The sequence below is a fragment of the Pollicipes pollicipes genome, unplaced genomic scaffold (genome assembly GCF_011947565.3).
Source record: "Pollicipes pollicipes isolate AB1234 unplaced genomic scaffold, Ppol_2.1 Scaffold_2555;HRSCAF=2994_pilon_pilon_pilon, whole genome shotgun sequence".
Taxonomy (NCBI): Eukaryota; Metazoa; Arthropoda; class Thecostraca; order Pollicipedomorpha; family Pollicipedidae; genus Pollicipes; species Pollicipes pollicipes.
The window spans coordinates 7,625,419-7,640,209 of NW_023596136.1; the positions used below are offsets into that span (position 1 = coordinate 7,625,419).

At 51.2% G+C, this 14,791-nt stretch overlaps 2 protein-coding genes across 4 annotated transcripts in view; one reads left to right on the forward strand and one right to left on the reverse strand.

Annotated features, from left to right (window-relative positions):
* Positions 1–95: 95 nt before the first annotated feature.
* On the reverse strand, positions 96–9,874 carry LOC119103214 (sphingolipid delta(4)-desaturase DES1). 3 transcript variants are annotated; one of them, XM_037226660.1, is made up of 7 exons: positions 9,821–9,874; positions 8,785–8,878; positions 4,965–5,141; positions 4,007–4,146; positions 2,923–3,136; positions 1,932–2,143; positions 96–1,274 (listed from the first exon to the last, which is right to left on the reverse strand). In XM_037226660.1, exons 2-7 carry the CDS (start codon positions 8,864–8,866, stop codon positions 1,140–1,142), a joined length of 960 nt encoding a protein of 319 aa, XP_037082555.1. In that variant the 5' UTR covers positions 8,867–8,878; positions 9,821–9,874; the 3' UTR covers positions 96–1,139. The 3 variants fall into 3 exon arrangements, with proteins under 3 accessions (XP_037082555.1, XP_037082560.1, XP_037082568.1); XM_037226665.1 differs by lacking the exon at positions 9,821–9,874 and adding an exon at positions 9,676–9,814; XM_037226673.1 differs by lacking the exon at positions 9,821–9,874 and adding an exon at positions 9,589–9,609.
* A 3,091-nt stretch (positions 9,875–12,965) lies between these two features.
* The window catches only part of LOC119108088 (ankyrin repeat domain-containing protein 27), a 56,352-nt gene continuing 54,526 nt past the window's right edge, over positions 12,966–14,791 (forward strand). Inside the window, exon 1 of the mRNA XM_037231668.1 lies at positions 12,966–13,314. Coding sequence (XP_037087563.1) covers positions 13,224–13,314 — 91 coding nt within the window. The 5' untranslated portion in view covers positions 12,966–13,223. The remainder of the gene's footprint in view (positions 13,315–14,791) is intronic.

The following is a 14,791-nucleotide window of genomic DNA, read 5'->3' on the forward strand; positions in this document are numbered from 1 at the left end:
CTGTTGAATAGCCGCCCTCACCCGGGCCGTCCCTGCTGCCACCGGCCAGTAGACACAGCATGCCACCCGCATGACTCGCAATTCATACCGCCAAGTGGACCAAAAATAGCCATGTATTGCGCTGATTCCATAAAGCTTCACAGGTTCAGATCTGACGTTGGTGAGACTTACCACCTCGACAGGCACAGAAGGCAGCACAGCTTCATAACCAACAGCCAAAGGTATCGCTGAAGTGGACAAAATCGAAAACCAGAAAATACCAGCAAGGCATGTAGGTTATAAGTTGTACCTGCTTAAGCGCATTGATTCATCACCTTTTTCCTGATGCAACTTCAGTTAAGCAGATCTTCGTACACAGACATCTGGGACATCCTGCTTGCCTCCCTGTCCGGAATAAAGCGATATATGCCCTGTCAATCTGTCTAAAAAATGTCTTCGACAACATCACCCGACCTATTAATGTGGATCTAGTTCAGCTGTTAAGTGTACTAGAGTCTCGGAAGTCATTGCTCCTGCTTGGAAGTAATCGACGAACCCGCATTGTAATCACACTTCACCGAAACGGCTTCCGCCCAATAATGTATACACAGCGCAAATGACTGTCTCGCCCCGTTTCTCATACCACGTATCTAACGCTAAGCGAACCTGCTTGCTCACAAGCCGTCACTGAAAGTGTCATCTGGCAGCGGCGGTGCCGGTCTGCTGCGAGTGCTCAGCGCGGTCAGTGCGGGCCACATCGAGCAAACGCCACCGGAGCCAGCACACGCAGCCGCCGCTGGGCCGGCGACTCAACACAAGGGCAGCGGCGAAGGCTCAGCCAGCATCGGTCACTCGCACGGCAATAACAGCGACGCGCCCTCGCAGCGCAGCGGTGGCGCCATCTGGTGCGACTTCGAGCGTCGGCGCGCGTCCGGACCGCAGCCGGCTGCCCGCCACGGCAGCCGAGGGCCGGAATTTGAGGCGAGACACACGGCGCCGCACAAGAGCAGTGCCTTTGGCCAGAGCATTGAGACGCGACGACGGCCGGGCTGCCGCAGTGCCGGAAGCGCGGACGGCAGCAAGGCGTCAAAGCAGCCGGCTAGCTAGTCGCAGCGGAAGCCGTGCCGGAGCGGATCCCGCGCCGGAGTGGGCGGCCGCCACTAGAGAGCGCGATGTTTGCGCTTGATGCGGGCGTACGGCCCGATCTCCGGGTCGGTGATGAAGTCGTAGAGCACGCGAGTCCACGAATCGTGCTGCGGCAGGTCGTCGTAGAACTCGGGCGCCATCTTTCGCACCTGGTGGCAGAGGCGCACAGGTGGTAGCGGGCGCGCCAGTCGCTCGAGCAGCCCAGATCAGACGGGCACACGAACTGGACCGCGCACAGTGACGGTCATGCGGCGGCGCGGCCCCACGGATATCGACTGCCCAGTCCCGACACGAACCAGTCCACGCACCCCGGCGTCGGCTCCCCGACACTGCGCTGTCCTCTCGCCTGAGGTGGGCGACTGCACGACCCGGGACAGTCAGTTCACCTGACGCGGGCGACTGTTTGTGGCAGCCGCCTCACGTAACGCAGTCGGCTGTTAGCGGTAGCCGCCTTACTTGACGCAGTCGGCTGTTAGAGGTAGCCGCCTTACCTGACGCGGTCGAGTGTTAGCGGTAGCCGCCTCACCTGAGGCAGTCGGCTGTCCGTGGCAGCCGCCTTACCTGAGGCGGTCGGCTGTCCGTGGCAGCCGCCTCACCTGAGGCAGTCGGCTGTCCGTGGAAGCCGCCTCACCTGGGGCAGTCGGCTGTCCGTGGCAGCCACCTCACCTGAAGCAGTCGGCTGTCCGTGGCAGCCGCCTCACCTGAGGCAGTCGGCTGTCCGTGGCAGCCGCCTCACCTGAGGCAGTCGGCTGTCCGTGGCAGCCGCCTCACCTGAGGCGGTCGGCTGTCCGTGGCAGCCGCCTCACCTGAGGCAGGCGACTCCCCGGCACGGCCGGGAAGTCATGGTGCTCGTTATGGAAGCCCACGTTGAATGTGATGGCGTTGAGGGGACCATAGTAGGAGTAGGTCTCGTAGCCCTTGCGGAACATGTAGTGCTCCGAGATGAAGTGGCCGGCCACCGGGTGCAGGCCCATCGCCATCAGGGAGCCGCCCAGCATGTAGAAGAGCGCCTTGGCACCTGTCGCAAGCGATGGTCACCAGTGACGTCCCGCACGCCGAGCCCGCTGGAGGCGTGCCATCACGTGCTAAACCAGCCAATAGTGCTGTCAGGACCTGGCACCAGATCACCTGTGACGGTGTGCTTGAATAAGCGGGTAATGGAGGACTAGGTTGTCAAAATCCACTGTCCTGTTGTCGCTGAAATAACATTCAAAAACGCTTGCCTGATATGGCACCGACAGACGCAAGAGCCTTCGCCCCACGGCTCCGTCTCCGTCCACCGACAGATACCCCGGCCGGCTCCTCCCCTCTGGCTCGAGTGTCACGGGGTCCGCCGACAGACCTCCCGCCCGACCCCTCCGCTCTGGCTCGAGCGGTGCGGGTCCACCGACAGACCCCCCCCCCGCCCGGCTCCTCCGCTTCGGCTCGAGCGGCGCGGGGTACACCGACAGGCCCCCGGCCGGCTCCTCCCCTCTGGCTCGAGTGTCACGGGGTCCGCCGACAGACCCCCGCCCGACCCCTCCGCTCTGGCTCGAGCGGTGCGGGGTCCACCGACAGACCCCCCCCCCCGCCCGGCTCCTCCGCTTCGGCTCGAGCGGCGCGGGGTACACGCCGACAGACCCCCGTCCGGCTCTCCGCTCTGGTCTCGAGGTCGGGCGCCACAAACCCCCGTCCGGCCCCTCCGCTCTGGCTCGAGCGGCGCGAGGTCCACCGACAGACCCCCGTCCGGCTCCTCCGTTCTAGCTCGAGCGGCGCGGGGTCCACCTACAGGCCCCCGCCCTGCTCCTCCGCACTCACCCAGCCAGTAGCCGACGGCCACGTTGAAGCCGATCTGGATGGCCGAGTTGGCCAGCTCTAGTCGCGTCGGAGGCTTCGGGTACGTTATGACGGGCCGCAGAGCGTAGAAAAGCGGCTGCAGAAGCACCCAGACGAACTTGCCGAAGGTGGTGCAGAAGAGCCGCGCCTCCAGCGCCGTCGGCAGGTCCGTGTCCAGCTTCTCGTCGCCCTGGTACTGAAGCGGAGCGGAGCGGATCTCAGAGCGAGGCCCGGGCCCGGAGCCGCTCGAGACCTACTTCGCTAAACAGGCAACTGTGAGCCGTATACGACACTACGCAAAAGTTAAAATATTGTCACCTGCATTTACAGCATCCTCCACAATGCCGTATTGTGTCCGATAACTAGTCGGCGCTTTGACTCGCTGCGCTGCCGAGTGGCCTCCGCACACGACACGGCGGCCTCATCCGACACGGGATCTACATATGACGTGGAGGTAGGAACTGACAGCCTCCGGAAGGGGGAAGGGGAGCGGGAGGCACTGTTGCTGTCGCCGGCAGCAGATGCCACCATCAGACGAACCTTCCCCGGTGACACCGCATGGGTGCCAGAGGCCAACTCACACAGCGAATGCCCGGTGCTACAAGGGAAGCGATGCCGCCGCGCCTATCCCGTGCTATGTGAGAGGACAATCACACAACGTCCTGAACGAACGAGAAAACTTACGAAACGTAACACCCAACACAGTTCTAGAATGTCATCCTTTTATTAAGCCAGAATGAACAAACCTTCCGCCTCGAGCAATATGGAAGTGGTGAGCTTTTTGCTTACAATCCGCAGACGAAAAAGTTACAGCCCGTAGACGGCTGATGCCGAGCGCTTCCTGTTCATTTGGCCTGTTGGAAACCTCATCAAATATTTGCTCTCATTACATAACTGACTTCAACGGCAACGCCATGGGTAGTGCCAACATTACATCCAGAGTTGGAGGGAGAATACCGAGTTTCGCCAGAGTGAGCGGACGCTCCGTCCGTCCCTACTCCGTCCCGCGTGCTCCCGGCACCCAGCCGACAGACGTCACTAGCTCAGGTCATCCGACAGCACCTACCCGATGGTGTTCCAGGTGGTAGGCCTTAAAGGCCACGGAGAACGGGATACCGATGGGCAGGTTGGCGAAGATGCCCAGCAGCCGGTTGGCCAGTGGCCGGCTGTGGCCGAAGGCCAGGTTGTGCGCCAGCTCGTGGATGGCTGCCGGCGAGCGAACACGGCCCACGTCACGCGCCGGGCTCAGGCTGACGTCACGCGCCGGGCTCAGGCTCACGTCACGCGCCGGGCTCAGGCCGGCGTCACGCGCCGGCCTCAGGCCCACGTCCGTGGCCGGGAGGGAAAAGGGGTCGCGCGGGGCGCCAGGCAGCATCATGTGACAGACAGCGCGCCTCTGCTCGTAAAGCGGCGCTTCGTATTAGTCCACGCGCTCGTGAAGGACGCTTCGTAACCACACAAAGCGGCGCAAATCAGAAATAAGGGTCGCCGCTTTAAATGTCACAAAAACGCGTCGTTTAGAACCGGAGCTTGCCAGTGAAACCAAGTGACTTCTGGCGAGTGTGCTCAAACAGTGACTGAAGGACGCGTCGATTCACAATTTAGTACCAATTATCTTTGTGCTTTGTGCCGGTGCGACACACCAACCACAAGCCCAGTGACGGCAGAAGGCGATAGTCAATAGATACCACCCGACAATTCTGGAGCCTCCGCCAAACCGACATAATCCATACTACGATCGGCAGAAAGGTCACGCAAAGCCACGGCGCCAAACAGACCATCACAGTGCTGCAAAGCTGGCTTCGTTCTGCACACACACCGACCAGACTGGACCAGACTGGATCAATGCTGAGTCGAACGGCTGGACACATCGGCCCACGCAGCCGGTCCAACAGACAGGGCTGAGGCCAGACAGCAATGGCGGCTGGCGCCCCCGTCGTCGGCCGGGTGCGGCCACCCCCGCTGAGCTCGCGGCGGCGTCCCCGGCCGGCCAGCGGGTCCGGGCTGCCGCAGACGTCACTCACCCAGCATCAGCGAGTGGTTGATGACGCCGCCAAGACAGTAGGCGAGCAGCGTCACCTGCAGCCACGGCCGGCCGCTGACCAGGTAGATGCTGACCAGCTGGAAGACCACCATGGCCGTCACCTTGAACGGCATGGTCTCATCGCGACCGAACAGTGTCTTGATCTCGGGGTGCTTCTCTGCGGACGGAGGGTGCTGGTCAGGGGAGAGACGACGGTGGGACCGGACAGGGGACGAAAGTCGTAAGCCACCAGCACTCGCTACAGGCGGCCTGGCGGCGATCAGACGCAGGCTCATAACCACAATACGGCATGCAGGTGTGGCCATGAGCAAATCACAATCGTCAGGCAAGCGAGGGGCTATCAGGAATAAGCATCACCACTGTGTGGAACCTCGGCGACCAGATTTCCTTCGAATTCGTGGTTATCAACCTCAACAAACGTGCACTGAGCACTCAGCAGCGAGCAATGGTGGATATCGTAGCTCGGCTCGGGAAGTCCACAAATTTCCCGAGCTTGAATCACACCTGGGTACACAATCTGAGTGGCCCGCAGATAAGGAGTCACGAAACAGCGCACTGTATCGGGCTATGACGGCGCCGAGAGGCCGCCTCTTCCCCGACCACTGACCGGCAGCGGCGGCTGCCACACCCTCACCGGCCGACTCCCGCCTGCCGCCCTAGCTGGGCTGGCGGAGACAGGACCACAGCGGCCTCTTCTTAGAAGCTGGCTCTCCCCCTTCCAACGGAGGTCAGCCGCACTCCCGGAACTATTACAGGCTCTCTGAGACACTTGGGGCCAGCATGGTTACGGCCCATACCCCCACCACTGCGCTGAACATGTAGTGGAATACTGTCCCTTCTAATCATCCTTTTAAAGGTTCACTGGCCTCCGTATGCTGTCAACTTTTAACTCTAGGTGAGTGTGAGAGAGCAAGGGATGAAAGTGCGAAAGAGACAAAAAGTGAGTGGGTGAGTGAGTGAGTGAGTGAGTGAGTGAGTGAGTGAGTGAGTGAGTGAGTGAGTGAGTGAGTGAGTGAGTGAGTGAGTGAGTGAGTGAGTGAGTGAGTGAGTGAGTGAGTGAGTGAGTGAGCCTGTCCACTACGTTGGCAATTTCGTGCAGCCAGTTTGGCAGCAACTCTGACATCGTCAAACGTTCGTTACGCCATCAAATGATGACGTATTGAGGCCACATTTACTGCGAGCGAAATTTTGTTGTCTTAAGCAGTCAGTTGCATTCAAACAGACCAACAACTGAGCTTGTAAGTGAGCTTACTTCATCGTATCTGATGCTTGCCTTCATACTGCCATGTGGAACATTCCCTTTAAAGGGAATGTGTCAAATCTAAGGATATGGAAGCAAACATCAGATATGATAAAACAAGCTCATTCAAAACAATTAATGTTCTTTTTAAGTGGGAAAGACTGCTCTAGACACAACAATCTCTCTTAAGTAAACATGCTCCTCAATGCGACATGGTTTGATTACGTCATGGTCCCTTGCACAACATTGATTGAGAGCCAATTGACGGCCGTTATATCAGGAAACCCACTCACGAACACCAGATGTGAACGCCTCGACAATTGTGCTTTTCTTGGCCTTCATCGCCGCGTAGCTTATGTAATGGTAGCATTTGAATGACGTTATTACGTCATGAATGCCAAGGTAACTTTTAAAAAATCTCGTCGACATGCCCTTCCCCATTTTCCGAGCGCGTAGCTCGGAAACTAGAGGCTTGGGTCTTACGAATGGTAGGATCGTGAACAGCACCAAAAGGTCTTCAAGATGGCTATTTCAGTTCAAAACCTCATATAAATGTGAAACATTCCCTTTAGGTCGTTCGATTTCCAGCCTTGTTTCTGTCAATAATTATTGCCACTGACCACATTTCCGCATTGCGCAGCACAAAACGTGGTTCGTGTTTGAAATTTGCACTCCACGTATTCAACTGGTTGAAAGCCGACTGGTCTTCGTTGATGCCACGAATCGTGCTGACTAGGATTCCGTCAGCCATGAATAACTCGGTGATCATATTTTTGTTGACCTTGAGCACTACATGGCCACTGGGGTGGTGGTAACCGCGTGACGTTTCTATGCCGTCACGCAAACCCGGATGGCCTCAAACCGTCTGCACGAAACAGTGTGCACAGGTTTGTAGATGCTAAGCTCAGCAACAACATGGTTTTGGGTCTTACAAAGAGCGTAGCTGTAACCTGCATTGGATGATCTTCCAAATGGCTATATCAGCTCAAATCTCGCTATAAATGAGGGGCACCCCCCTTAAACTCGGAATATGCTTACTGGGTGTGTCGTGCGGGAGCGGCCTAGCCAGCCGTTAGCCGGCGCGGCCGGCTGTGTTTATGCCTCCGGGCCATTGTCCGTGACCTGGCCGAGGTCGCGTGTGCGGACCGGAGCGGCCGCAGACTACAGCTAGAGACGGCCGGTTAAGGTCGGGGGCTATATCTGTCCTGCGCAAGTGCTGGGTGTTGTTGCGTATTTAGTATCCGAATCGTAATTCAAATACACTGGGCATGCCAGCTTCAGTTACAGGGCGCCAACAATTTATTGGAAACTCAAGCGCTATCACACAATTGCACTACGTGGTTTTCTACACTTCTATATATTTCAATAGATTTCTACACACATCTACATATTATATATTATATATATATATATATATATATATATATATATATATATATATACATAGGTAGCTTTCTAAATCATACGCAGATTTCTAAATGTAGACTTCTAGAATCATACTACACCTACGTACCGGGCTTCGTACCCAGCATCTATTACCATGGTGAATACCTAGACCCCAATATCTACGCCCGGAAGACGTACGCTCGGAAGAACTACTGCTATGGACAAGAACGCTCGGAAGACATACGCTCGGAGGACCTGCCCCGTGAATATCTCCTGGCGGTGTCCGTTTATCGAGTCCGAGCATACCTTGATATGCTGTTACATCTGCATGCATCTCTGACATATGATATCAGGGTTTTGCTGGAGAAATATCTGGGTGCAAAATGACCATCGCCGTTGGCGTGCGCTAAAACCCCGATCATCAGCCCGCGATTTCGCTCAAGGGGCCATTAATTCATTTCTGACCAATGAAGCACAAACACCACATTTCAGACCAATTCCAACATAAGCCCGCCTTCGCATTCGGCGTACCTAATGCACGACTGCACGGGTTGGGTGCGCCGATCCGAGTATGCAGATATAATGCGTCACGGCCGGGTTGGTTCAGATTATGGAAGCAGAGGCCCGAGGGGAGGGGGCCGATTGGTGCTTGTTTGATGACAGCCATGCATTATTCATGGCATATGGCTGAAACCGGAGACCACCGATCGTTGAGAAGAAGAGTACATCTTAGAAAGAAAGCGGGGTAAAAGAGAGGTAAAAGAGGGGTAGGGGTCTTACGCCAGCACGTATGCAAGATTAAGAAGCCTTTGTGCATAGGTCTTCCAGCATAGGTGTTTATAGCAGGTCTTCAGGGCAGTAGGTCTTACAAGTGCAAATCTTGAGTGGAAATCTTCCTGAGCATAGGCGTTGGGGAGTAGGTGTTCCAGGGGTAACTCTTCAAGCATAAGTATTCAGAGCAGAAGGTCATCTGGGAATCGGTCTTCCCATCCCCCACTGACTGCATTCCGCATACCAAAAACATAGCACATTGACTTGCCTACCACAATCAATCGAGGTGACATCATCCAGCTACAGCACACAGAAACTTACCTGTCATTCATTCTGAGCAGACATGGAGTCAGCACACATTCCCAGTGACTCTGCAACCGGTTCTCTAATCTTTTGCACTCACTTAGAATTTCCTTCCTTCTTGTGGCATGAGGCTCCTCCGTGTATGACCATTCAAAGTCTTCACGTGATACCCTCTGTCCCATTGTGCTGATGACCTGGAAGGCATTAACAAGGCTTAAGTTATTGAAAAATAACAGTGTGTGCATCACCAAAAGAAATGGACAGACAAATTCAATAAGAAATGCCAGTCTGGAGATAACACTAGCATAACATTGGGCCATTGCTGAGCATTGACAATGGCTTCAATCCAATGAACATATATCTAAAATATCTCACATCACAGACATATGGGTAAACATGTCATATTACAACTGTTGTGTTTTGACATCACAATCATAAAATTTACTAGGCAATTTGCAGCAGGCAACATGGTGCTGTCCATGGCCCTAAACATTCATGTCAAGCAGTCACAAATAGAAATAAAAATACCAGGATAGACCACATCTTGCTAAGCAAAGGAAGCTTGAACATGGTGTAACTTTCCTGTTTCATCCACTATATATATATATATATATATATACATACATATATATATATATATAAACACAATTAGCATTCAAAACCCAAACATCCTTTTCAGAATTTCAAAAGGTATGCAAGCCTTTTCACCCAAAAGGCTTGGATAATTCTTCATCAAAACCAATTATACTTCATCAGTTTAACTTTCTTCATTGGCGAGCTGCCAATAAAATAATTGAAATACGATGACATCAAATCAGATGTGAAATAAACCATGTTGTTGCCTACAAAGTAAATGCAAACATCAATTTATCCAATTACCACACACAATTTATCCTTAACTCACTGACAAGCAGATGTTGTTGCTAACTAACAAAATAACACTGTTGCGGGATACCACCTAACCGTGACACCCCCCGCCCCTCTCACCCACCAGCACTCCACAGTACTTTTTGGACCAATGCACACTGAAGGTAGTCCAATATTTATTCAAACCACATTCAATTACAAAACCGAAATAATACAATTATTGCACTTGCGGAACCCTTTGCATATGCCAATCCCTCCCCGCCCCTCACCGTGCGGCCGACAACGCTCTGCGGGGAAAGGCCGCGAGCTCAGGCAGGCTTGGGCAAGGCTTGGGTATAAAATGAGTAGGACAAGTGTAATGAGAACTGACTAATCAGCTGACGATGACGTCATTACCAGGGCCCACTGCACCAATTGCTGTGAAACCCGAACTATTGCATTTATCATATCTGGTTTCCACTTTTGGCTGAAAATTCGGCGACCCTAGGTCAACTCAAAAGTCATAAAATTCTGCAAATTTTTCCTTCCGTCCGTCCAGTTGGCTCAGTTGGCTGGAGCGCTAGATGGCCTACCTCCCGGTCCAGCCATCCGAGGCGGGATGGGTTACTTTGCGTTAAATTGCAAGCTCTGCCCCGCGCACATATATTTTTTCGTACATGCGTATCCTAGCAACCCTTGTCAGCTGTGTTAGAAATAGCGCTGACCGAAATGGCCCAGCTATTGATGTTCTGGCACAATATTTTATCTTGCCAAATACCAGAGGTGGAGATAAATATATTTATAATATAATTTTGCATACACATTTATATTTGCTATAGCTCAATAACTAGCTCACAAGAACAACGAGAAGCAAGTTTTTGGAGCAGGAAAGCTGAGGCCACTAAAACTTGCATTGTTGGGCACACATTGAATGAAAGCGATAGAAACGCAGCGAAACTTCCCAAATATTTTGTGTTTGCGTCTTTCTATCACTGCCATGCATTCTTTTTTGTAAGTAGTTCGGACGTCAACAGAGCCGTCCAATGGTCATAAGATCGCCACGTGGTCCAGGGGCTTAAGATCGCATTTCGTTGAGGGCCTCGATTTCCCGGGCCGCGGACAAATCCCAGCTGAGCGAACGGTCTTACAACCCGCCCCTTCTCTTTCTCCCACCACCACCTTACTCTGCCGTAAAGACGTGTATCCCTACAAAATAGCACGTTATACTGATGAAAATCCCGCGGATTGCAGGTCTCCGTGAGGAATTTTGGACGATGCAATATATTCGATCTCATTTCCAATTTCTGAATCCCTTTTGCCACTCAGTCCTCAGATACCAAAGGAAAGCATAAAGGCATAGGAACCGAAATGTACTCATAAATGTAACTAAGGCACCCACATAAGGAGAGAATGGGCATGTAATGTAACAATGGAGGGAACGGGCATTTATACCCAGAACTAGACTCAGTCGCGTTCATTTAGTACATTCAAATCTCATGATGTTTACCGCACCCCAGGCCAATCAGTCCTGTGTTCAATGCTTTCCTCAACAAAGTCGGCAAAACTAGAGCTCTGACGAGAATCCATAACCATTAAAAATTATTAGTCATTGCAAACGTTCCTGTATATCCGTTCTGAAAGCAACGGGATTTAAAGCATGTTAATTATACAGATGCCTACATTGCTAGTTTATTCCATGTCGTAACTTGTATGGAGAACGGCGTAGAACCGGAACCCCAGATGATCCCACGAGAAAACCCAATGCACGGGATACGAATTGGAGCAGACAGGTCTCGCACTACGTCAACTGACACCTCCTATCATTTCTTGAAATCCCGTCTGCTGTACTCTTTTAATGGCTGTTCGAGACTGTCTCTGCGAAGGTCCACACGAGTCGGCGGTCGGAACTAGACTATTTGTTTTACTCCGCGAGGCGCTCTGCCATCTACCGTTCGGTCTAGATACTACTACTCGCGCACTATACTCGGTACTCATATAATGGCATAGCCTTGAAACGAGATGGTGCAAAGCACCGGACGTCATTGCCTTCTTATGGCAATGGCATAGTGGTCCTCGTACAATAATCCCGGCTAAACACTCGACGACGTGTTTTGTGGACGGTGATATGAACGGGCTCATCAGCTTCATGTCATGTCATGTCATGTCATGCAAGTGTATTCAGATCGATAGAACACACCTTAGCAGACACGAAACGACGACAGTTTGGATGCATTCCGCCCAAACCAGACATAACACATTCCGTCCAAAGGGCTTCTCACAGACACAATAAAACAACACTCACAGGCTATCCAAGCGATTTATGCGGCCAAAAAGGAGACTGCACCAAGCACAGCGTACAGTTTCCCGTCCGCAGGCGAACACATGGTCGTCATAAACCACCAAATACAACACATCATCGTCACATATCATCGTATCAAGTCACCCCTGCTTCTATAGCCACAACGAAAACAAAGACTGGGCAACATTAAATCGGACTCCTTTCCAGCCCTACGCACAGCAGCAGCCGAGCCGAGCCGGCACCCAGTGCAGGCATGCAGGAAGCGGCTGGGTGCCCCAAGACAAACATTGTAAGTTCCAATGCGCACCACCTTTATCCTTCAATGCATGCACACACCAGATATCTTGCACACATCCCCAAGCACATTTATCCTTAAATGTGTGCCACCACTTTAAACTCTGTATTTGGAACGACTAGAAAGACCTCAGATAGTAAAGCCCGACTAACCCTCAGCTTGTAGCCATAGGCATTTACTGAGAGGCCAGAATGTTTCCATGACAAGACATCTGATGAACATGCAATGCAAATGTGCACATGAAAATGCAATACAAAAATGATCATAACACTGAACTGAGAGAAAACAGTCTGCATAAGAACATTTCTATGGTTTGTTGATTGTTTAGCTACCCAACTTTCCGTTCCATGACCTCAACTTGACATGTTCCGCGACCCAGCGCTCAATTTTGCTCGACGTAGTCCTGCGTACTGTGCGGGGCACCAGTCATGAATGCCGACAGCGCCCTGTCCCATGTCGGGTCATGCTTAGGGTGATCGTCCAGATCTTGAAGAATGGACTGCTGCATCTCGCCTAGGAGATCCGACATGGTGTTGCGCGCACCGGCCCTTTGGTTAGCTACAGGCGGTGTAAGGCGGTCAGGTACAGTCTAACCTGGGATATAGAAACGCGTATTCAATACGTCGCTTGTGCGCCGGAAATGTGGTGAAATATGACGAACCAATGCCGCCACTTTTAGTACAATGGTTACTACAAATACTTCCCCCTTAACAAGATCCGTACTAAATATTCTCGAGGACGTGTTTATAACGAATACCATTGCACCGTTTTTTGTTTACGTCAATGGAAGTTTGCCTCTAACTCGTCACTATTTATGCATTCAGACGGGTCACCTGGAATTAACGCAAATCCGGGCACGTCCTCAGGACTCGTCTCTCTCCGGGCGCCTAGCCCGGCATTCAGCTCTCAAGGGCCACAAATTTTAAGAGCAATTCAGGGCTCATTGTGTTGAGTTTTATTTTCACATCACTCACCTTGAAATTGGGGGCTGAAACATCTGGGTTGTTCTCATTCTGATTAATATTTATGCGAGGTTGCAATTTCTACAAGGCTTAGGTGTCGTAGTGAAGAGATTATAAGAAGCTGAGCCCTACTCAAAATGCTTGAAGAAGCTATTGCTAACATCCGTGCTGCTATTGAGGCAGGAAGAACAGATATCCTGCGAACTTTGATTGAGGCCTGTGAACAATGTAAGCTGCACTCATGACTGGGAATGTAGCTTCCTATTCAGTTGTGGGGGGAAGGGGGAGACTTCATCTCCACAAATTGGCCTCCAGTTCCTCCCAGATCTTTGAAGAAAGTGGTCCAAATCTGGAAAAACTTTATGTTGGCATATTTTGGGGACATGTTGGGTCATATTTCACAGGTAACCCCCATCTCATTTTGTCAAACCACACTCCTGTTTATCACCAGTGTATGCATATCAGTACCCATAAACAACCTGACCATGTACAAGTGGCTGTTTACAGGCATAGATACTGATATACAGGTAGTTAAGCAGGCTGCGCAACATTGATTGCTGTATGTACAAGAGATGGTATAGCATGTATTGTTTCATATTTTTCATTTTTTGGGGTTATCATGTTTGGGCATTTCTAACATACTGTCGGGCAGTTATTTGTTGACGGATTGCCGTAGCCTGTTCTTCAGTAACCTGTCTTCTGTAACTATTGGTTTAATGTCCTCCTACTTGAAGATGGTAACATAGTGAAGGCAATACAAAATCAGGATTGCAAGTCATCTGTCAGTTTGGCTATTCCTAAGCATGTGTTTTTTAATGTGTTTGATGTGCTAGATGATATGCATGCCCTCTTTTTTGTCCAACAAATGTCAGACAAGTTGAATGTTTGCCTTGATAGAAATTCTGCACATACAAGAAGAACCTGCATGTAACAGATTGGTGGTGCCACAGGGGTGCAGCCAGAGCCTTGGCAAGGGGGCACAGGATTGTTAAAGGGCCCCCTAATAGTAAAAGGGCCCCCAAATCTGCTGCATGCAACCCATTTGGTATTGAGGGCATCTATGAATATATATATATATATATATATATATATATATATATATATATATACATGTATGCTAATATATTTATATAAATATGTTGGAAAATATGGGCAGAATCCTTTGCTTTATGCATGCTCAATAGAAAAGTAAGTGCTAATTCAGCATTGGCAAGTCTGGTACAGTTTAATATTTTGAGATCTTATCTCATTGTCAGAGGTCTCATTGTGGGAGAAGACTAAATGGCACCAGAAATAAGTTTTGAGCTTTAAAGGATACAAATTCTGCACTCTTGGAAAACATCTTTTGGTATCAAGAACACAAATGAAGCATGGCCAATTGAAGTAAGACATAATCCTATTTTCACTTTGATACATATAAAATACACTCACAATGGGAACAGTACAAGACACAATGAAAACACTATTGCAACAATCACATCAATAGTGCTCACCATGCACCAACTTATAGCTCAAGAGTTGTACAAGAATTTGTTTGTTAAGGGCTTGGGAGAGTTTGTTGATTAATATATTCTCCCAAATTTGAAGGCATCCTTTATCATTGCCCATCTGTAAAATGTCGGTGTGGTCCATCAGTTGTTGTCGTGTCCCATCCCATTCTCAATCAAGAAGTGAAGGGCCATTCAGTCCCACCGCGGTGTGTTTT